This window comes from Rissa tridactyla, chromosome 14 (assembly GCF_028500815.1).
Source record: "Rissa tridactyla isolate bRisTri1 chromosome 14, bRisTri1.patW.cur.20221130, whole genome shotgun sequence".
NCBI lineage: Eukaryota > Metazoa > Chordata > Aves > Charadriiformes > Laridae > Rissa > Rissa tridactyla.
The window spans coordinates 12,853,984-12,876,190 of record NC_071479.1 but is presented as its reverse complement, the minus strand read 5'-3'; the positions used below and the strand labels follow the sequence as shown (position 1 = coordinate 12,876,190).

At 68.3% G+C, this 22,207-nt stretch overlaps 3 protein-coding genes across 4 annotated transcripts; all 3 read right to left on the bottom strand.

The window, feature by feature from the left end:
• Positions 1-1,064: 1,064 nt before the first annotated feature.
• Positions 1,065-11,753, bottom strand: MAMDC4 (MAM domain containing 4). Its single transcript, XM_054220957.1, is given in 29 exon segments — positions 1,065-1,344; positions 1,917-2,092; positions 2,214-2,328; positions 2,425-2,552; positions 2,814-2,948; positions 3,262-3,408; positions 3,712-3,802; positions 3,918-4,039; positions 4,153-4,290; positions 4,581-4,797; positions 4,875-5,005; positions 5,120-5,254; positions 5,485-5,601; positions 5,908-6,013; positions 6,114-6,244; positions 6,509-6,640; positions 6,853-6,960; positions 7,122-7,292; positions 7,722-7,806; positions 8,432-8,593; positions 8,898-8,992; positions 9,161-9,307; positions 9,529-9,657; positions 9,903-9,987; positions 10,108-10,253; positions 10,541-10,666; positions 10,849-11,022; positions 11,506-11,650; positions 11,652-11,753. Coding segments are annotated over 29 exon segments (3,705 nt in total). The 5' UTR covers positions 11,715-11,753; the 3' UTR covers positions 1,065-1,296.
• Positions 11,754-15,752: 3,999 nt separating this feature from the next.
• Positions 15,753-17,094, bottom strand: PHPT1 (phosphohistidine phosphatase 1). 2 transcript variants are annotated; one of them, XM_054220629.1, is made up of 3 exons: positions 17,007-17,094; positions 16,611-16,735; positions 15,753-16,152 (listed from the first exon to the last, which is right to left on the bottom strand). In XM_054220629.1, the coding sequence occupies exons 1-3, from the start codon at positions 17,072-17,074 to the stop codon at positions 16,070-16,072; spliced, it is 276 nt and encodes a 91-aa protein (XP_054076604.1). In that variant the 5' UTR covers positions 17,075-17,094; the 3' UTR covers positions 15,753-16,069. The 2 variants fall into 2 exon arrangements, with proteins under 2 accessions (XP_054076604.1, XP_054076603.1); XM_054220628.1 differs by having other exon boundaries at positions 16,927-17,089.
• A 1,042-nt stretch (positions 17,095-18,136) lies between these two features.
• On the bottom strand, positions 18,137-21,397 carry AJM1 (apical junction component 1 homolog). Its single transcript, XM_054220771.1, has one exon. It carries the CDS (start codon positions 21,383-21,385, stop codon positions 18,137-18,139), a length of 3,249 nt encoding a protein of 1,082 aa, XP_054076746.1. The 5' UTR covers positions 21,386-21,397.
• Between the last annotated feature and the right edge of the window lie 810 nt (positions 21,398-22,207).

Below are 22,207 nucleotides of genomic sequence, written 5' to 3'. Positions count from 1 at the left end.
CCTGGAGTGTCTGGGGCATGGGCGGGTGCTGTTGCAGCTTTCCTGGCTGATCTGCCCCTTTCCCCGGCGGTGAGGACTGCAGCTTTGGCTGGCGGCCCAGAGATGAAATCAGTCCTGTGGTTTTGTCGTGTGCGGAGGTGAGCGGAGCCTGTGGGGTTCTACAGAGCGAGGTGGATGTGGACACGGTTGGTTGGGCATTTCCATGAAGCCAGAGCCCTCCTTGTGTCTTGCCTCTGCCCTTCCCCGGCTCCCACGAGCACAACGAGGTGGGGGCTCGTTCCTGTGGGCCAGTGCCGTGGTGGAGCTGTAGGGACAGCGCTTGGTGACTGCATGGCATAACCTAAGTGGGACAGAGCTGAAGGGAGAGTTGTCTGTGGCAGGGCAAGAAGAAAAACAGGTTTCGGTGGCAAACCAGGAAAGCAGGACACCCCGATCCCCTCCAGATGAGCTCGGGGGGTTGAGCTAATCCCCTAATGGGGATGCGAACCGGTCTGGCTGCTGCTGTTCTTGGGTGGCGGGTTTGGCCGGGGGCTCCTTAGGGCTGCACAGGATTAAATTAAGTTTTGAAAGCTGGGGAGGGGGAAGAGAGGGGTCCTGGGCTTAGGGTGGCCCGGGTGCAGGTGGGGGCGCCCTGGCCCTGAGCCCAGCCAGGGCCTCAGGAACATCTTTCTTTTTCCCAATGACCTTTGAAAGGCACGTGGGCGGTGTGGTGGTAGGTGGGCGCCCATGTGGTGGGGCCAGGGCTGCTCTGCCTCGTGTGCTGTGTGGTGCCCCCGCTCTGCTCCCTGCCCCCCCCCGCCTCCCCAAACCCAGCAGGGGCCCTGGCCTTCCTCCCCGTGGCAGCTGTGTGCCCTGGGAGCTCTTGTGCCTAATCCCGGGCGTGGGAAGGAGCTCATGCCCTGTGCAGCACCTGCTGATCTGCCCAGCCCTGGGGGGGGGCCAGCACAACGCGCTTCACCCCTTCCATGGCCAGGACCGTGCTCGGACGTGGTTGGCCACTGCAAGGAACTCCTGCTGACGGCGCCTGGCAAAGCATGGGCATGTCACTACGTCTTGGTGCAGAAAATTCATGTTACGAAAAACAATGTAATTTCCCGAGCAATGGAGGTAGTGGAGGCAGTGGCACGTCCCTCGGCGGGGCTGGCACCCCGGGGTGAGCGCCCGCTGCAGCTCCCCGCTGTTGGATGCTGAGAGCCGGAGGCGGCTGCTGGAGTGTGGGGTCTTGCCGGGGGGATGCTCTGCCCTGCGTACGCCTCGCAGGAGTGAGTAGGCAATTACTGCTGCTGGCTTGTTATTTCAAACCTCATTCCCCTCTTTTGGCTCTGGAGATATAATGACCTTGTCCTGTAAAGAAAGGTGAACGGGAATCGGTTACAGTAAGCGTAGGCTGTGTCTAATTTGAAATACAAGGACCTCTTCCAGGCTGCAGAGGGGAGAACCCGTGTGCTGACCAACCAGCAGAGGAACCAAACCGCCCAGCGTGCCCGAGGGGCTCCATGCCCTCTTTGGGGGTCACTCCTGGGGTCAGTGGCTCTGCTGGGGATTACGTGGCACCAAACTCGTCAAGGGAAACTGTGGCTTAAGCTGCTTCTCACGGTTTTAAGTTGCTGGCTTGAAGAGGATGAGCAATGTTTGCATGACCTGCTCCCTGCAGGGCTCTGGGGAGGAGGATCGCAGCCTCAGCTCTTTCTGGAGCAACTGCCTGATGGCAGCAGCAGCATTTCTGGGTCAGTCCTACAGCTTGGGGTCACTTGTTAGCAGGCAGCCAGATAAGAGGCAGAGCCCTTTGCACCTCCCTGACATGTTGGCAGAGTGCGGGCTCAGGGGGAGCCTGCCGGGATTTGCTGAGCTTTTAGGAAAATGCTGTTTTGGCGCAGCTGGGGGCAAGCAGGAGAGCCCTTCACCCCTGTCCTTACATCTCGAAAAGTGATGTTGTCGAAGCCCTGGGGAGCGTTGCTCTCTGCTGGCGTCCCGCTTGCTGGCCCTCGCCGCTTCAGCCAGTACCAGCCTCCGACGGCCACCAGCGCCAGGACGATGATGGCCAGGAGGAGACTGAGCACCACCTGTGTCACAAAGCTGCTGGAGGATTTCTCTGCAGGGAGAAGAGATGCTGCCAGGCTCAGCTCACCAGGAGAGCTGGGTCTTGCACCCCTCAGCGCCAGCACTCCGAGTGGTGACGGGTTGACCTCTCACAGCCAGAACCGGCCCCGCACCTTCCACTGGCACCTCGGGGCTGGAATGGCAGCCCCTCCCCGAGCTGTACACAATGTCGTCCAGTGCCACCGTCCCCTCCATCGGCCACCTCTGCGTTGTGATCTCAAAGATGATCTGTGGGGGGAGATGGGATATGGGGGGGGGTGATGTCTGGGGAAGGCACCCCACAGCCCCGGAGGGCACCCTGCACCCCAGGGCCACCCCACTCACCTGGAACTCGCTGTGGCTCTGCACAGGCACCACGCCGCCCCGCCAGCCCCGGCTCCGGTGCCCCGCCACGCTCCACACCGTGCGCTGCCCCGCCGCACTGTGCAGCCTCACCCGCAGCTCCCCGCAGGCTGCAACGTGGAGGGGGACAGGCACCCTGGCATCCCCGCAGCCCCTCAAGAGCCACCGGGCCCTCCCGGCTGTGCCATCCTCCCCTGGGATGGCGGTACCCAGCAAGAATGGGCATCCCCACCGCCCCGCCGGAGCTGAACCTCAGCGTCCATGGTAGCGTGGGTGGGGAGGGGGTTTGCAGCCCCTGACCAAGCCCCATCATGGGCTCCTGACACCCTCCCCAGGGACAGCCCCCCCCTCCCTGCTCCTGCGGTGCTTACAGAGGTGCTCCGGGATGTCCATGTGGTACCAGAACCGCAGGCAGGAGTCGGCAGCAGCAGGCAGGTGCTGGCTCTCCAGCCGGGCAGTGGTGCCCCCGGAGCCCAGCACACTGGTGTCAAAGTGCACGTAGTGACCTGGACAGGTAGGAACAGAGCACAGGGTGTCCCTTTGTCCTGCAGCCCCCTCCCCACATGTCCTGCTCCCCTGCAAAATGCCCAGAGCGATGCCTGGAGGATTGCCCCCCCACTCCCCCCAGCCCCGCTCCCTTTGGGACCGATCCATCTCTCTCAGGCAAGGAGGGGGCAGGGATGCTGTGGAGCAAGGCCCCCCTAGGATGCACTGGGTGGGGGGGGACGCGACATTCATGGGTGACCCCATCCATCCCCAGCTCCTCTTCCTCCCCCTGAGCCGTGCCATGGTGCCCTGGGAGGGATGGGTGTCTCCTACCATCCCTTGTGCCCAGGGTGTGATCCTGTTCGGGGCCGGGGTACTTGACAAGGGGCACCCCGCTCTTCCAGCCCCAGGCGAAGCCGTGCAGGCGGGGGTCCGAGGGGCTGCTCCAGCCGCACAGGTCCCGCTCGAAGTCACAGGACGCTGGGAGAAAAGGGGGGGCTGTGATGCACCCAGCACCGCGGGCACCCACTGCCCTGCGCTATCTGGTGGGAGACAGGGCATCTGGGGCGGAGGGGGGCAGCCCCCAGCCCCCTCCCCACTGCCCCCAGCTTTGGGCCAGGCCAAGCTCAGGGCAGGAGCAGGGCGCCTGGTGGCCACCGCAGAGCCATGATGGATGGGACAGGCTGTCCCCATCTCCACAGCCGTGTGCCCCCATGGGGTGCCCCATCCCCCCCCACCCCACCGCGGGCCGGTCCATGGTGCTCCCGTGGTATGGGCTCTCACCTGGCTCGGGGCAGGCTCCGTCCGACACGTGCAGGTCATCCAGCGCGATGTACCCGCGGTCGCCCCCAGCTCCCACTGCCTCGAACGTGGCCTGCCGGAGGGGTGGGCAGGGTGGGACGCTGAGGCTGGCACCCGCCACGCTCCCCTTGTCACCGCTGCCTGTCCTGCTCCCCGCCGTGAGGTCCCCGGCCACTGCCCCGTCTCACCTGCCAGTCCCCATCCGGCTGGACGGTGACGTGGCCGCGGTGCCAGGCATCCCCCTCCATGGTGCTCACGCTCATCACCTTCCTCTTCACCCCGCTCTGCTCCACGAAGACGTCGAGAGATCCTGCCCAGGGCACCCGCCATGGAGGGGGGGGGGGTTCCAGGCTGTAGGCCATGTGGGACCCCCACTCGTCCAGAGATGCCCCCGGGGGCCTCACGGGAGGTCATGGCACTCACCTGGGGTCCCGGCACTCAGCTGGTACCAGAAGGCCAGGCACTGGGTGGGTGCAGAGGGCTGGTAGGGCCGGGAGGTGAGGGCAGCCACGCGCCCCGCAGGCAGGGAGCCCCTGCCTGTGCTCACCACCATGTAATGGCCTGTGGGGAGAGAAGCCCCCGCGCCATCAACCCCGTCCCTGGGGCGGCACCAGGGGACTGCTGGGGCTGAAGTCCCCCCTCCAGGTCAGGAATCTCCCCCAGGCTGGGGAGCCCTGGGGCTGGGAAACTCCAGGTTTGGGGAGCCCCATACAGTAGTGCCCTCTGTACGTCCTGGGCAGGGCAGGCAGGAGGGCAGGCAGGGTGCTCAGTGCAGGCAGGGAGGGCAGGCAGGACACCCAGGGCAGGCAGGAGGGCTCCATCAGAGCCCCGGCAAGCTGTGACCCTGGTACCTGTGGCGGTGCCGGTGGTGTGGTCGGCCGCGGGGCCGGCGGCGGTGCCAGTGCCGTTGCTCTGCCGCAGCCAGGAACGCGCCTCGCTGGCTGCCAGCCCGCAGGCATCCGCCTCGAAGGAGCAGGAGAGCTCGGCCCCACAGGGCCCCGCCGTCAGCGCCAGGTCGTCCAGCGCCACATCCCCCAGGAACCCGTCCCGCAGGGCCTCGAAGGCCACCTGCCACCCAGACGGCAGCGTCAGATGGCCCCGGGCCCTGCCGTCACCCAGGGGCGTGCGGGGGACGCAGCTCTCACCCTGTACTGCCGCTGGCCCGTGGCAGGCAGCGTGGCCTGTCCCCGGTGCCAGACGCTGCCCTGGGTCCCCCGCCGGGTCCACAGCACCGTCTCCTCCGCTCCGTCCAGCCGCAGCTTGAGGTTCAGGGTGCCTGGGCAGAGGGGAGCGTCAGGCAGCCGTCCTGCACCCCTTGGGGACGCCGCGGTCCCCAGGGGAGCGGAGCCTGGCTGGGGCATCCCCGGGAGGATGCCATGGGGCTGCGTACCGATCTGCGGGCCGGCCAGGCGGTACCAGAAGGAGAGGCAGCGCGGGGCGGCGGTGGGCTGCTGGCGGTAGGTGACGAGCTGCGCCCGCTGCCCGCGGCTCCACGGCGCAGAGGGGTCCGCAGCCAAGAAGTAGCCTGAGTGTTGGGGACAGCCAAGGTGGAGGGGACACGGAACATGGGTGCCCTGAGCTGCAACACCCGCACCCCGGTCCCAGATGCGGGGGCCTCCGGGCTGCCCCAGCCGAGCTCGCCTCACAGGCGTGGGGCTGCTTGGGGTGCGCAGGGCACGTGCCAGCCCTGGGGAGGGGAGGTTGAGGGGTCCCCTGGGCCGCCCGGGGTCCCCGGGAGAGGAGCCAGCCCCTTACCCGAGCCAGTGGTGTGGTCAGAGCCCTGCCCCTGCCCCGTGCCATGGACCCATTTGAAGTCGCTGGACTGATCCTGGTACCAGCCACACGTGCCCCTCTCGAAGTTGCAGGACAGCTCTGGCAGGAGAGAGGTGACCGTGGAGGGAGAGGGAGTGGCGATAAGGCACCCCAAAAGCAAACAGGTCCCCGAAACATCCCTTTCCCTCTGCTCCCTGGCCCCACTCCCCGACTTCGCCCCGTGCGAGCGCCCTGGGGCAGGGCGGGTGCTCAGGACTTCTGCACCTCGGTCCTGTCCCCTGGGCTGGGGACAGAGTGACAGTCACCAGGCAGCCCCTGTGGGAGCAGCACCCATCTCTGCGGGTGGGGGGCCGGGGTCCCCCCTGCTCGCGTCCGCCCTCCCTGCCCATGTGCCCCTGGCTGTACCCGCGGCCTCTGATGGCACCGCGTCGGGGTGGCACTGCACGAATGTCACATTGTCGATGGCGGCGCTCCCCGAGTCCTGCAGATCCACCAGCCCCAGCAGCTCGACCTGGGGGTGGCGTGGCGGCGGTGAGACGCAGGGCGCCTGTCAGGGCCGGCACTGCCCTGCCAGTAGCCGAGCAGGCTGGTCCCTGTGCCCCTGGGCGCACCTGGAAGGGCCGTGTCCTCTCCCCCAGCAGGACACGAACACGTCCCTCAGCTGTGCCAGCGTGTCCCCACGTGTGCCAGGCCAGGTGGGTGGTGCCGGTGGTGTGATCCGTGATGCTGACGGCGAGGAAGCCTGGGCAGGAGAGGCGGTGTTGAAGCCACGGGGACCAGCAGCCCCCAGCCACCCCCTGGAGCCCCCCCAGTGCCTCAGCACCTGCCCAGCCATGGCCACAGGGGACAGGGGTGGGGATAGGGACACCCTGGCTCCAGGACAGTGTGATGGGGCAGAGCAGGGCTGGGAGAGCCAGCAAAGGCAGGCGGGCGTGGGGGGCTCTGCCCTTTGCCAGGGTGGGACAGGGAGCGGGCAGGGGACCCCGGGGCTGGGCACGGGGGTTACCTTGGGGGCTGTGGTGGATGCGGTAGCTCATCTCCATGGCGCAGGCAGGGCCGGAGGGACCCAGCAGAGGCGTGCGTGCCTTGGCAGCAGCCATCGCTTGTCCTTCTCCTGCCTGGAGGGCCAGGAAAGCGCCTGGGCACAGAAGCGACATGAGAGGTCAGGGCAGGGGTCCTGCGTCCCTGTCAGCACCCCCAGCCCAGCACCCTGCCTGGGCATCACCCCCCGCCTCCCACCACGGCACCCGCCTACCCCAGCGGGGCAGGAGCGTGGGGTCCCTGCGCCCTGGGAGCCCCCGCGGTGCTGGGGACCAAAGCGCGTTTTCTCGGTGGTGGGAACAGCCTGACCTGTGAGGACGGTGTTGGCAGCCTCAGTGGCCCTCTGCACGCCCCAGCGCAGCCGCCCCACGCTGACGTCGTGCCAGCCCCCGGCCCCCGCCTCGAAGGTGGTGGCTCCTGCAAAAACCCAGGCTCAGCCCCATCGGGCCACCGTGTTTCCCGGGGGCCGCGTGGGCACCCATGTCCCCCCGCCATGCCAAGGAGTGCCCAGGTCGCCCTGCCCTGGTCCCCTGTGCTGCCTGGCTACCGGGGAGCTGGGGGTCGCCTGTGGCTCTCACCACAGCGCTTCTCGTCGGAGCCGTCGGCACACGTCTCAGCGAAGTCGCAGGCCAGCTCCGCGCTGATGCAGTCCCCGCTGTCACAGGCCACCTCCTCGGCCGTGCAGGGGGCGGCACGCGTCTGGCTCGGCAGCGTGGTCGAGGTGTTGTCTGATGGTGAACCACCCTGGGCTGGAGAGTGGTGGTGAGAGGGACCGGCAGCGTCACCGGTGTCACCCCTTCAAGCCGTGGTCCCATGTCCCTGTCCCCAACCATCTCCCAGCTCTCCCTTTCCCCCAGCCCCATCCCTGCCCTGCCCTGCCTGCTGCCACCAGACGGAGGGGACGGAGGGGGTAGCTGCTTGTGTGACACGGCTTGGGCAGCAGGTTTTGGCACAGGGGATGGAGCGTAACAGCTGCAGGACGAGGACACCAGGCAACCTGGGCTGCAAGCCCCAGGGCAAGTGCCTGCCGTGCTGTGCCCAGGATGGTCACCATGAGGAGCAGAAGGACAGGCAGACCCTGCAGTTGGTCCTTTAAGGATGGTGCCATGGGCACAAGACACCTGGGGACCACTGCCCACGCTGGAGCAGGGGTGGGGGACAGCCACCCTCCAGCTCACCCTGCATCGGCTTGCAGCCCGGAGAGAGGATCAGGTCATCGATGGCCACAGTCCCCGCGCTGCTGGCCACCCCCTCAATCAGCACCTGCGGGGAAGCACCGTGCCAGCAACATCAACATGGGGTCTGCACAAGTACAGAGGGGACAGGCAGTGGCGCTGGGCACGGGGGGGGCACTGGGGAGCCACGGGACAGGGGGAACCCAGCTCCTCTGATCGGCCGACACAGCTTCCCCCGGGAAGGGGCTCGGTGGCAGCAGGGGCGATGCCGCGGCTGGAAGGGGTGCATGGGGTAGCCTTGGGGTGACGGTGCTGCCCCTGCACACAGCCGTGGCTGCGGCTGCCCAGGGGTGCTGTTGGGTGCCCTCAGGGTGCCATTGGGGTGCCCTCCAGAGCCAGCTGGGAGGGGGTCTGGGGGTGGGGGTGGCCACGGGGCATAGCAGACAGGACGGTGGGAAGGCATGGGGGGACATGGGATGGATGAAGACACCCCCCCACCCCCTTCCAGTGGGGCAGTCCCTGGCTGGGGGCGGGGGGGCTGCTAGGGGGATTTGTAGGTGCGGGCACAGGGACACGAGGGTGGCATATGCCAGGACTAGGAGGGTCAACCCCTACTCCCAGGCCCACGGGTGCACACTGGGGGTGACCCTGTGCCCTCTGTGTCCCTTGCCCTGCAGGCAAGCCCAGCTCGCCCCAGCATGGCGCCAGCCCACCTTGAAGCTCTCGGTCACTTTGAAGTCCACTCTCTCCCGGACCCAGGAGCTGCCCAGGTCCCCCATCCTCTCCCTCACCAGGTGCTTGGTGGTGGAGTTGGTCACATAGGAGATGCTGAGGCTGCTGGTGGCTGAGCCGTGGAGGTAGCAGTACAGCACGAGCTGGGGATGGGGAGGGGGTGAGTGAGCCCCGAAGCCCTGGGCAGGGGTACGCACCCCCCCCTGCATCCCACGGAGCGGCTGCCACCCCACCGAATGCTGACGAAGGTGGGGCCGAAGGCGCTCAGGGCTCCCATCAGGCACTGGAGAAGCCACCAAACCACCCCCAAAAACCCTCTGCCCACCCCCAGCAAAGGGCCAACCGCAGCCCCAGCCCCTGCGGGGGTCCCCATGGCTGAGGACCCTGTCGCCTGCCACCACTGTGCCCACACAGGCTGCGAGACGCGGAATCCCGGCTGTGACTCACGGAGCAGGAGTTGGTGGCCTGGAAAATGGGACTGCTGAGCTGTGCTGTGCCGCTGGCCCCCGCGGCCGAGGTGTCGCTCACGTGGAGGAAAAAACCTGTGGCAGACACCAGGCAGAAGCTGAGCGGTGCTGGGCCGGGTGTGCGGGTACAAGGTGCTGTTTTCCCGGCAACGGCCTTAAGCCAAGCCCAGGCACACGTTAGCCCAGGGGCTGGAGGCCATATCTACCACGGGGACCCTGGGGTGCCAGTGCCTGGCCACGTACCTGCCCTGCTGTTCCTGCTGTGGTCCCGGGGGGGGACGCTGTACCCAGTCCCCAGGCTCAGGCTCGTGTTCCTCTCCCACTTTGTCTGCCCGTCCTCTGCCTTCCAGCTGCAGAGATCGTCCTCAAAGGAGCAGTGGGAAAAGTTCTCTGCAGGGAGGGAGGCAGAGCAGAGTGACCCAGGGAGGTCCCTGTGATGGGCTGACCCCTCCATAAAACCATCCGGGTGATTTTGTCCCTTTGGCCGCACAGCCACGGGGCAGAGCTGAGGTGACCCCTGCCAGCCCCACAGCCCGGCTTTGCCCCACCGACGCAGACCCTCAGCCCTGACGTGCGGACAGGGGGCCGGTCCCGGGGCCAGGGATGCTCACGGCAGTGCATGGGGTGCTCATCCAAGCCATCTCCGCAGTCGTCAGTGTTGTCGCAGAAGCGGTGCTGTGCCAGGCAAGACCCCCGGTCGCAGTGTCTCTCCTCCGCCCCGCAGACCTGCTGCCCTGGCTCTGGGGCGGTGGGACACACAGTCAGCACCCGGCCAGCCCCATGGGGACCCAGCACACGCTGGGCTCCCCCCACATCCTTCCCTGGGTTGCTCGAGGGACAGGGTTTGCTACCTGCCCCGTGCCCCGGCCAGGCAGATGCACCCAAGACCCAGCGGGCAGCAGGAGAGCCCCCCCAGGTGCAACGCCCAGACCAGTTTCCCTGGGGATCCCGGCTGGTGTCTCACCCCTGTGAACGCGGGACTCACCCTCCAAGCCGCAGTTCCTGAAGATGACGTCGTCGAGAGCCAGCTGTGCCCCGCATGCCGGCGGTTGTGTCAGGGAGAAGATGAGCTGCCGACAAGATGCCAGGGACGGCACGAGCTGAGCACCTGCCCAAGCTCCCCAGACATCCTTAGCTCCCCGTGAGGGACATGGGGGCAGTGCCTGGGTACCGACATGGCCTTGTCTCACCTGGAACTGCCCCGCGATCCGGCCTGGGTAGGCGACCAGCTGGTGCCAGCCCTCGCCTCCGCGCCCGGGGCTCTGCCACAGTCCCACCACCTCATCCCTGTACGCCATGGCCAGGCGCAGCACCGGCTGCTCCGTCTGGTTGAGCCCTGTGGGGAGCCCCAAAACATGGCCCTCGGCAGTGGGCACCCCGGGGTACCCATGGGGACTGAGCCCTGCCCCCTCTGGGGACCAGAGCCGGGATCCCCGGGTCCTGCCAGCTCTGTGTGCAGAGCATGGAGGGGTGAGCGGGATGGCAAGGATCCATCTTGACGTGCCGGTGGCTCTGTCCCTGCCATGGGGGCAGGTGGTCCCGTCCCTCCCCACTGCCCCCCATTGTCACCTCCCTGTGCCCAGTTCCCCGAGACCCAGCCGTGCCCGCCGTGGGCACCCTCACCGCTTCCCGAGAGGTGGTACCAGGCCCTGATCTCACACGTGGCGGCCGCTTCCCGCATCACCGGTGACCTGAGCCAGGCTGTGGCCGCGGTCTTTGCCGGAGGGGACACCGTCACCATGAACCACCCTGGTGAGGGCAGAGAGCAGAGCAGGGGCTGCAGCCCCATGGGATGGCACCAGAGCCATGGCCAGCAGAGCTCCTGCCCCACCATGGGTCTGCTCCTACAAGGATGGGTGTCCCAGCACCCTGGCTTCAGGGCACCCATGGGTGCCCGGAGCCCACTCACCAGCCAAGCGGCTCCCACTTACCCAGGTCAGTGCCCACGGTGTGGTCTGAGTGGGGCCCCACGTCCCATGCAGCCAGGCTGGCCCTGCCCCGCACCCATCTGTAAGTCGAGGTGCTCACGTCCTGCCAGCCGCAATCGCCTTCCTCGAAATCGCAGGTGAAAGGGGTGCCCAGCACCGCTGAGCCCCGCAGGTACCCTGAGGGCGGGCAGACGGGGGGTCAGGGCAGGGCTGGGTCCGCCCTGCGCCCACCGTGGGGACCTGCACCCACCCCAGGGACCTGCACCCACCCTGGGGTCCTGTACCCATCCTGGGTAGCTGCACCTCCCCAGGAGGCTTGTGTCCATCCCAGGGACCTGCTCCCACCCTGGGGTACTGCACCCACCTGGGGAACTTGCACGTACCCAGGTGACCTGCATCCAGCCTGGGGACCTGTACCCACCCCAGGGACCTGCCACCAGCCCAGGCACCTATGCCCACCCCAGGGACCTGTACCCACCCCAGGGACCTGTACCCACCCCAAGGATCTGCACCCACCCTGGGGACCTGCGCCCACCTGGAGGACCTGCACCCTCCCTGGGGTCCTGCACCCATGGTGCCCCCGTCTCCACCGCAAGATCTTGCCCCAGGAGCAGGGTCTGGGAGCGGGGCCGGGGGGGGCGGGGGGGCCCAGGCACTCACCGCACTGGTTCTCATCGGAGCAGTCACTGCAGTCGCAGACGAAGTCGCAGAGCTGCTCGGCCGCGCTGCTGCAGCTGTTGACGACCGTGGACCAACTGGGGAGGATGGTCCCAGCTACGGGAGAGACAACGCGGCTGAAAACCCGGCGAGGATCCCGGCACAGTGCCCACAGCAGGTGACAGAGGGCACATATGACTTACGGGTGACATTTGTCTGGGCTCCCCGGTTTGGGACTCTGCCGGGGGGACACTGAGCTCTCAGCAGCAGCAGCAGCCCTGGGACGGGACCCCCGCACCCCACACCACCCCTATCTCCACCTTTGCCATGTCCCACCCCCAGCCCTGCTCCCGCGCACCCTCATGGTGCCAGAGCCTGCTGGGGCTGGCGCACCAACCCTCCAGTCCGCTCTACCACACCCCTGCTCTGAATCTTGGCACCCATTTTGGGGGGAAACAGGAAAATTTGGTCATATTCCTCCCCACGCTGAGCAAAGCCATTGGTAATACCCAGCCCAGTGCTGGCGGCTCCTCCCGGGCAATGTAGGGCTGAGCTTCGCCAGCGGAGCCCAAAGCAGGGTTTTGCTGGGCTGCATCTGCCGCAGACCCCCCCCAGGACAGCGCAGACCCCCCTGGAGCTGGGGAAAGCGGCGATCCCCATGGGAGCCCGCTCTGGGGAAGGACAGAGCAGAGCAGCCAGCGCCGCGGCCCCTTCCCTCCCCGCAGCGCGACCCCGTGTCGGCAGAGCTCACCCAGCAGCAGCAGCAGGAGGGCGAACACCGCTTGCCCGGCCATCTGGGCCTCCGGGCCACGGCGAGGGTAAAACGGAGCCCAGAGAGGCACAGGGCCGGTGGGGAGGTCACACAACGAGCCCAGGGCTGGAATCTGCCCCGTGTTGGACTTCAGCCCCGCCGTTATCGGCCTCCCAGCCCCAACAGTGGGTTTATGGCGAGGAGGTTTGCCGGGCTGGGACGGGTCACCCGTGGTCCTGCCGCCCGGCACCGCTGCCGGCATCACGCGAGCTGGCAGCTGTGCGTCCCCAGGAGACCTTCGACTGCTTTTCCCCACCGAACCCCTCTTCTCCAGCCCCTCTTTTCCAACCAGGCTGAGATGCCGGGTGCTGCTCTGCCCGGGATGGGGCCAGCTTGCATGGTCTGGTGGCACAAACCAGCTCGGCGAGGAAAAAGGCCACTTCTTCCTGCTGAGCCAGCCATGCTGCCAGTCCGAGAGGAGAAGCTGGCACCTCTGCCGGGGCGTGGGGGCCATGCCGTGCCAGCTGCCTGGGCTGTGTCATGCCTGACCACAGGGAGAAACAGTCGCTGAGCGTAAGGAGCAGCGGGAGAACCTTGGGGCGCAGGGCACGGGCTGGCAGCCGGGTGCAGCCCGGCCAGGGAAGGCAGCTGTGCTGGGCGAAGTGGGAATGGGGTGCCAGGAGTGACCCAGAGCCGGGAAGGGGTCGTGATGCACTCGGGCAATGGAGAGCCGCAGCAAGCAGGATCCTTAGGACTGGGAGTGTTTAGACATAAAAATGTTGGAGCTTCGAATTCAGAACAAAACTCCAGCTGTCTGGAGACTTGGGACAGGCTGGGAGAGGAGGCAGGGACAAGGAGGACATACAGAAGGAGCAGCCTGTCCCAGCACCCAGCTGAGCTGGCTTTGCCGAAAGCTTGGGCTCCAGCCGAGCCTAGGGACCCACCAGGGCAGTGCCCAGGGACCCCCCGGGGGCAGGCAGGACAGGGGGGATCTCATCCTGCCCAGCGCGGGCAGAGCAGCCAGGCAGCCCCGTGTTCCCGCTGCTCCACGCGGTCTGTGCAGCAGCCGCTTTGGGAGGGTGCCCAGGCCGGCGCAGAGCCTGGCAGGCTGCCTGCAGCCCTCCTTCCCCAGCCTCCGGCTGCCTCTCCCCCGCCTCAGCAGGCAGCTCCTGGCCCTGGGGACACAGAGGTGCCATCTGCGGGGCCAGCCCTCACCCCCGCCTGCACCGCTCCATCTGGCAGAAGCGTCTCAGCGCCCAGCTCGTGGCCGCTGCGGGGCAAAGGGGCACAGCTCTAGGGCCACAACCAGGTCACTCCCAGGGGAAATCAACCCCGGCAGAGCCCCAGTATGGGCTGTTCAGTCCGGAAGGAGCATGGCTCGGCAGCCAGAGCCGCCACAGGGCACCACCGGGGCTGCCTGGTGATGGCAGCCACTGCCCAGCCTGTTTCCCCACCTGGGCAGGGGAAGCTGCTGCCAGGACCCGTGGGGCTGGGACTGCCCCAGGGGAGCTCTCCTGCCGGCAGCCCCCGTACACAGAGACGGGCCCCCGTTGCTGAGGGCTGAGCGCGGAGGTTTGTCCCCTCCTAGCCGGTGGCCTTGGACAGCAGATTGCAGCACGATTGCATCAGGCGCAGTAAAACGCAGGGTTCAGCTCCTTCCCCCGGCGCGAGCCGGGGCAGGCGGAGGCTGGCAACCCTGCGCCCTCCCAGCCTGGGCACCCAGGGCCGGCAGCGCCTGCAGGCAGGACCCTGCCCTTCCCCGGAAACCTGGCAGGCACCAAGCTGACCAGGAGCCAGCGCCGCAGCCTCTTGGCAAAGCGGCCACCGGTCTCCTGGGCACCGCAGGCAGAGCATCTCCAGCAGCTCTGAGCCCTCCCCTCTGCACGGGGGAGGCACAGGGGGATGCCGGGCCCCCAGTGCGAGAGATGTGGGCATGCTGGAGCAGATCCAGCTGGCACCGTGACAATGGTGAAGGGACTGGACTTCCCAGGGGGTTGTCACCCATGTGTATAAAGAACTGACGGGAGGGAGCACAGGGAAGGACCCAGCCTCCTCTGAGCAGCCGGTGCCCCGTGAAGGACGAGAGACAAGAACAAAGTGACACCATTAAACGCCACTTCATCTTAAGAAAAACAACTTTTTTTTCCCCGTGAGGGTTGTCAAAACCAGAGCGGGTTGCCCAGGCTGCTGTGGGGTCTCGATCTGTGAAGGTACCCAAAACCCACCCGGCCACAGCCCTGAGCAACCTGCTGGAGCTGGCTCTGCCGGGGCGGGGGGATGGACAGGACATCTCCAAGGTGCCTCCAAGCTCTGCGATTCCGTGACTCAAAGGGCAGCTGTGATGCTCCGTGCGACCAATGCAAGGCAATCAGCCCCCACCCCCCCGCCGGGTTTGTCACCTAACAGCCACCAGTGTTCAGTGCACGCACAACCGCTGGGTGACATTCACCCCAGCACGGGGGAGATGGTCAACACCCCGCAGGAGGTAAGGTCTAGGCACAGCAGAGCTGTTTTTCTAGAGGCGCAGTGTGACCTCATGTGTCTTCAGGGTACCTGGGCTTAGCCCCCAGCTTTCTTCCCCCTTGCAGGGCTGGCGATGGCTTTGGGCACTGTCCTCCGCAGGGGACACAGCTCCAGCCCCCGGGCCACCAGCCAGGCAGTGGGCCCTGCACCCCCAGCCCGGCCCACGAAGCTCATCCCCATCCATCACCTGCCTTTTGAGATCAGGGCAGGACACTGGGCACAGGGGCCGAGCTTTAGCAGGTCGTGCTACCCCTGCACAGCTCCGGGTACAGAGGAACCGTCTCCTCCCCAGGTAGCCCACATCCCCAACGGCATGCAGCCGGCAAAGCAGCCAGGCAGGAGCCGGAGCACACAGGATCGCAGCATGACAAATGAAATGGGGCTGGGACCAGGGGAGGTGAGGTTCCTCCAGCCCCAACCTTGTATGGGACAGCCATCGAGCGATCCACCCGGCCAACGCGACCTGCGCATCTCCCCCAAGCTCTCCTGCCACTGAAGGCTCCAGCAGCTTTTCCCAGTCTCCCCACCCTGCTCCTCACTGGAAATACAAACGAAGAGTCTCCCTGGGAAATACTGAGGGGCAGGAGCCAGCCCTGGCCATCTGGAGGGCTGAAGTCAAGGAGGATGCTCTCCCTCAAGGTGTGACCACCTGCTGGCATGGGAATGGTCACATTCTTCCACACCACGCTCCCGGGCAGCTCGGCTGCCCCCCAGCAGGAGATGAGGGTGGTCCTTCCCTCAGGACCACCCTGCCCTTCCCGCCACCAGGTGTGGGGACCCATCGCTTTCTCCCCATCTGCCTCAGCCCTTCCCAAGGCAAATCCTGACACGCCTTCTGCTGTCCCCACCCCAGACCCTGCCAGCTCCGGGGTCAGGTCCTCCACGAAGGACTGGAAACCTGGGGGGGGTCATTCCTGCTGTAAGGGGGTGCAACCCAGACCCGGGGGAGCCATGAAGGTGTGACCACACAAGCAGCTGTGCTCCCCATCGTGTTTAATTCTCACATACACATGTGGGACAAACCCCCTCGCCACCGGGGAGGCCAAGGCAGAGCACCCACCGGCTTCACCAAGGCTTTGCCGCGCTGTGCCGGGAAGGTGGGGAGCACCCACGGTGCACGGGAAGTCCGGCGACAGCAGAGAACAGGCGAGTTCAACACAAAGGAAAACCAGGAGAGCCCAGAGTGCTGCCGAGCACGGGGAGCCTGCTGCCACCGCCCCGACGCTGGATCCAGCCGCACCAGCTCCAGGCTGGCGCCAATGCCGTTGCCCAGCCAGGGCGAGTCAGTAGCCTTCATTCGCCCAGGTGATCTCGTAGTCTGGATACTCGGCTTTCAGCTTCTCCGTAGTCACGGCGTGGTCCGCTCGCCCAAAGCCCTGGCAGAAGAGAGAGGGTCCGGAGGAGAGCTGGTGCGATTACGACCCAGGGGAGAGCTCGGTGAACCCCTGGGGAGGCTCAGCACAACCCGAGGCTCCGGCAGACGCCGCTGAGCCCGTGTCTGTGAGAGACCACTCGGCTCCAGCCCCTCCACGGCAGCGGCTCAGTCGCGGGCAGCTCGGCCTGCTCCGGCTGCCAGCGGCCAACGGCACCCGGGCAGGGGCACGGTGCCACCCCGACGCTGGGAAAGCCGGTGTCGGGGTGCAGGCAGAGGGACGCCGAGGGGACACGGCCACTCCCAGCGCCGGTGCCTCCGGCTCCCGAGGGGCGCGGCGCCGGTTGGGCCACGCGCGGCGGGAGCGCTGCGGGGGCTTGTGCCGCCGCCGGGAGGGAGGGAGGGAGGGAGGAGCCGCGCCCCCGGCGGGGGTCCCCCCCCGCCCCGCCGCCCCCGGCTTACCACCGAGTACCCGTAGACGTGGATCTTCCTCTCCTCGGGGCGGTGGGAGAGGCGGCCGCCCCCCAGGCACTCGCAGACCAGGCCCTGCTGCGCCAGCTCCTCCGCCGTCCGCTCGAACAGGTCGGCTGCGGGGGGAGGGAGCCGTGGGGCGGGGATCCCCCGGGGGGAGGACGAGGACCCGCCGCCGCAGCCGCCGCCGCCGCCCACGGACGGGCCCCCCGCCACGGGGCGGGCCCCTCGCCGGCTCCCGGGGCCCGGCCGCTCCCCCCGGTGCCGCCCCGGGGATGCCACCCGCCCGGCGCCCCGCGCCCCTCACCGTGGTACTCGGCCCAGCCGTGGCCGCGCACGACGTCCTTCCCGGGCCCGCCGGCCGCGCGCACGCGCACCAGCACGTACTTGAAGACGCCGCCGCCGTCGATCTCCACCTCCGGCACCCGCGAGAGCGCCGCCGCCGCCGCCGCCATCGCGCCCGCCCCGCCGCGCGCCCCGCCCCTTCCGCCGCCGCGGCGGCCAATCAGCGCCCGGCCCCGCCCCAGAGCCCCGCCCACAGCGGGGGGGCGGAGCCCGGCCCGGAGCTGGGAGTGCCGGGGGGGAGCGGTGGCGGCGCCCGGCGCGGGAGCGGGGCCGGGCGGGGCGGGGCCGAGAGGCGGGGCCGGGGCGGTGGAGAGTGGGGCCGGGGCCGGTGGTGCCGCTGCCCCCCGGTTCTGTCCCCCTCCCACCTTCCCTGACACCCCTTGGGCAGCCCCGGAGCCCCGGCCCCGCCGCCGTCGCTCGCCCCCGCCGCTGCCCCTCTGCCGCCGTTAGACCCCCCCCCGCCGTGCTAGCCCCGGGCAGGCCCCTCACCCTGAGGCCTCCCCCCCCCGGGCCAGGCCTGGCTCCGCGCCCGTGTCAGCACCCAGGGACCTCCCCACCCCCCCGCCCCGCCCCTTACGGGGTCCCGGGGGTACCTGGGGGGGCCTTAAGGCGCCCTCACAGGGTCCCCCTGCGCCCGAGGACCGTACAGTGACACGCTCTGGACACAGACACTGCAGCAACAGAGACCCTGCGCAGCCCGGGTCCCACACGCCAAGCCCGTGGGGCCACTGCTGCAGGCACTGGGGCCACCAGCAGCACCCGTGGCACCCCGGGCGCTTGGGGGGGCGGGGGGGGAGGAGGGCCCCCCCCCGCAGGCAGCTGGGTGGGCCAAGGCCGGGGGGGTGCCTGGGGTGCCCCAGCCCTGGCCAAGCACCGCTCACCCTCCGAGGGCTCTGTGGGGTCCTGCCGGGGCGGTGGCTGGGCCCTGTGCCCCACGGCACACCTCGGCCCCCGCTCCCCTCACCCCACGGCCTCCCCCAGCTCACCCCCCCCGCCGCTCCGGCTGCTGCCTGCCTAGCCGATGCCAGACCCCCGCAGCCCATGGCAGCCCCCCGGCCCTCAGTGCCGCATCCAAGAGGGGGGTTCCCGTCCCTCCGCGATGATGGGGCAACACCTATCTACAAAGGGGGGTGACCCGGGGGTGCCGGGGGGGGGGGGTCCCCACCCCCCGTTCACATGATGTCATCCAGGAGGTTGGGGCTGGCCACCCAGTCAAGGGTGCGGGGCTCGGAGGCTGCCATGATCATGCACATGAACTGTTTGCCCGTCCTCTTGTCGATGGGGTAGATGGTGGTGGGTGTGAAGCGCTTGTTGCTCTCCACGAAGTCGCAGAGCTGCTCATAGACGGCGGGGAACTCGTGCCGCAGGAAGACGCCACGGATGCGCAGCTCCCGCTGGATGTTGATGAAGCAGACCTCCCGCGCCTTGCGGCCCTCCTCCCCCTCCTTGTCGATGTCCGCCGTGCCAGGCGGCGGTGTCAGGATCAATGTCTCCATGTCCCGCTCCTTCTTCAGGATCTTTTTCTCGGGGCTGGAGGAGGCTAAGGCCACCTTGGCGTATTTCCTGACCGTCGGCACCTGCATCTTTGGCGACGGCCTCTCTGGCACTTTTTGGGTGACGGCCACGGTTACATTCAGGAGGAAACATTCGTCGGGGTCGTACTGGTTGCCCGTCTCCCGCAGCTCCCGGGCGTACTCCCCCAGGTTGTCCGAGTAGCTCTCCAGCTCCCGCAGGGACAGGTAGGTGGGGGACATCAGCAGGCTCTCCAGCCCGAACTGGAGGAAGTTCTCGGCCGAGCCGGCATTGGGGAAGCCCAGGAAGAGGACGCCACGGCCGCGGGAGAGGTAGCCCACCTTGGCGATGCGCGAGAAGGCCTTGTGTACCTCGGCGTTCTCCCGGCAGAACTGCAGGACGTGGCGGCAGACGCTGCCCACGCGCCCGTAGACGCAGCTCTCCTTGTGCGTGTCCCAGTCCTCGCGGCGGCAGTGCCGGGAGCAGTAGTAGGTGTAGCAGCTGTGGCACGACTTGAAGTAGAGGCAGGCGTTGAACATGGTCTCCGTGCGCCGGCACTTGGCGTTGGAGCACATCATCATGTCGTCCTCTTCCGCGCTCAGGTCAGGCGAGCAGTTCTCCGGCGACTTCTCGAAGGGGCCGACGGACAGCGGGGCGGGCGGGGGGCGCGGGGCACTGGCACGGGAGCTGGGACCCGGCTGCTCCTTCGTGGGTCGGGGTCCCTCGGGCACGCTGGGGGGGACCCTCCTGCCCTCGCCCCGCCGGGGGGGCCCCGGGGCGCTGCTGCTCAGGAGCTGTTTGAGCTGCTCAGCGAGGCTGTCCCTGTCTCCAGCGCGATGGCCCGGTGCTGGCTTGTAATCGATGACGAGGTCGGTAATGAGCTCATCCAGCTGCTCCAGGCTGCGCTGGCGTCCCGAGCCGCTCTCCCTGGGGACGGGCTGCGGGGCGCAGGGCACGGCGTAGGGACCGTGCTCCCGCCCCGCGTCCAGCATGTCCCAGCTGGCCGAGCGCCTCTCGCTCCTGCCCAGCCCGTCGGCACGGATGTCGTTGTCGGTGATGGTGATCTCCGGTGTGACGTACCAGGAGCGGCCGGGGGGACCGCGGCCGCCGTCGGCGTGCATCCTCTCGAGGATGGAGCTCTCCGAGAGGGACAGGGCGGCGTAGCGCTTGGGCGAGCTCGAGAGGTTGATCACCACCGGCTGCCGGCGCTCCTCGGGGGATAAGGCACGGTGCTGCTCCTGGGCGAGCAGGTTCTCGTAGCTGCGCCCACGCTGCAGGACCTCCTCCCTGCGCGCCGCCGGCGCCAGGATGTTATCCCAGGATTTGGAGTAGTGCTGGCTCTCCCGGCCCAGCCGCGGGGGGGTTACACCGTAGCTGGCGTGCCAGGAGGAGAGCATGGCCTCGCGCCCGGCTGGCTGCGGGGTGAAGCGCGACACCTGCAAGGTCTGGTAGGGCAGCGCGCCCCGCTCAGGGCTGTACCAGTCGCTGAAGTGCAAGGGCTGGGCACTGCGGGGCGGGGGGCACGTCCGCGACAGCACCTCCCGCTCCCGGTACTTCCCGTAGTCCTCGGCGTAGAATACCCTGGCAGAGGAGCCGAGGGCCGGGTACGTCCGGGTGTCCTCGGCGTAGACGGTTTTGACGGGGGTGCCGCGGGGGGCGTAGAAGCGGGGCTCGTCCCCGTAGAAGGCGCGGGCGGGCGCCTCCTGCACCGGGTAGCCCCGCGCCTCCTCCACGTACAACGTCCGGGGTGGCACCGTGTGGACGGCGGCTTTGGCCGGGTCCTCGCCGTAAAAGTGCTGGGGGATGCTGTGGCGGGTGGGGTAGGGGTAGCTGGCGTAGCCAGAGCTGCGGAGGGGCATGGCGGGGCTGGGGCACCGTGCCGGCTCCTCTGCGTAGAAGAACTTGGCGGGGACGCCGGGGGCCGAGAAGGTCATGCAGCCCCTCTCGGGGTACTCCCTGAACTCCCGCGAGGCCGGCACCGGCACCGTCTGGTACGCCAGCACCCGGGGGTCCGCCTCGTAGTACTCGCTGGGGTAGGGCAGGAGCGGGGGGTCCCCGCTGTAGGAGTCGCTGGGGGTGGGCGTGCGGGACGTGGACACCTGCCTGCTCCCGGGCACCGCCAGGCTGCGGGCAGCCCCGGGGGCGCGAGGCCAGCGCGGCGGCTCCTGCCGGGTCTGGGCTGCCCGCAGGCTGCGCGCCGCGTGCACCAGCACCGCCTCGTCCGGCTTGATGTCCACCCGGCACTTGACGTGGGGGCTGGCACCCACCACCTTGGCGCCCGGCCCCGCCTCCTCGAAGCAGTTGCTGCCCAGGCAGAGCGGGGAGATGCGGCTGACGCTGCTGCGCTGCGGCTGCAGCTTGATGGGGTGCACCTCGTTAGCCAGCGCCCGCAGGGGGACCTGGCTTTCGCGGCGTGGCGAAGGCTCAGGGCGGGAGGGCTCCCGCGCCACCCGCAGCGCCTCCCGCCCGCGCCGGGCCGGCGGCGGCGACGCCGAGACGGCGATGGGCACCGGGGTGAAGGTGGACTTCACCCGTGGCGCGCTCTTCGAGCGAGCGCGTCGCTTCGCCTCGCTCCTCGGCTGGGGGGCTCTGCCGGCGTAAGGGTCCGGCTTCGGCGGCGCCCGCCTGCCCGGCGGCCCCGGCGTGGGCTCGGGGGTGCCAGGGGGCGGGCAGGGGCGCTCCATGGCCGGGGGGGTGCCCAGCTGCTCGTCCAGCGACTCGAGGAAGTCAAAGCTCCTGCAATGGCGCTTGTTGAAGGGCTGCGTCTCGCGGGACAGGGACGAGGACATGGAGGCGTCACATTGTGCCAGGGGCTGGCAGACGATCGAATCCCCGGGGGCTGCGGTGGCCACCTTTATGTCTTGGTACACCGTAGACACCAGGATGTCAGGTGGGTCCGTTCGTGTCATCTTAAAAGCGACTCTTCTCCTGCCAGCTCCCCTTCAGACGGCCTCAGAGGAAGGCAGCCGGCCCTGCAAGAGAACAGATGAGGCGCCTAAATCCCGGCGGGGACCGCAGGGAGCCGCAACCGCACGGGACAAATCCTCCCAGCGCGGGGCAGGGTTGGGCCACCTTTTCAGAAATGGGGGTTCGGGGGCGTCCCAGCCTCCGCTGCTGCTAATAGTCAGATCCCAACTGGGGGAAGAAGCTGGAAAAAGGTTCGGAATCCAGGGTGCAAACAACGGAGTGGATGGAAGGGCACCCGTGGGTGCAGCGGGCACAGCGGGGCAGCCGGGGAGGGGTGCCAGCTCACTACAGGGAGAGGAGGCCACCGACCGCTGTGCCCCTGTTCCTGGGGTGCCGGACACGGGGACCCTCTTGCGGCATCACGGGAAATGGCAGCTCTGAACAGGGCTGCGGGGACTCAGCCCCGGGGGTTTCCGTGGTGGATGGGGAACGCGTGCCCGGCCCCCCCGCTGTGAGCATCCCAGCGGCTGTGGGGTCTCCTGGGACCACGCGTGCCCACATCCCAGCACCAGCATTGTAGGCAGTGCAGGCAGGAGCATCACGCATGGGTGGGTACCATGAGCACCCATCGTGGTGGCCAGGAAGCCCACACAGCTCTGGGGGGGGCAGGAGCCGTACCCCCTCCCTATGGCAGCTGCACCCGCCATGGCCCACAAACGCCTGGGTGGGGTGCCAGTAGTCCCTGTGGCTTGCGGCCACATCGCTCCCTGGGGCTCCTCCAGACTGGCACAGGCGGCAGCGGGGGCTGGCAGAGGGGTGCTGTG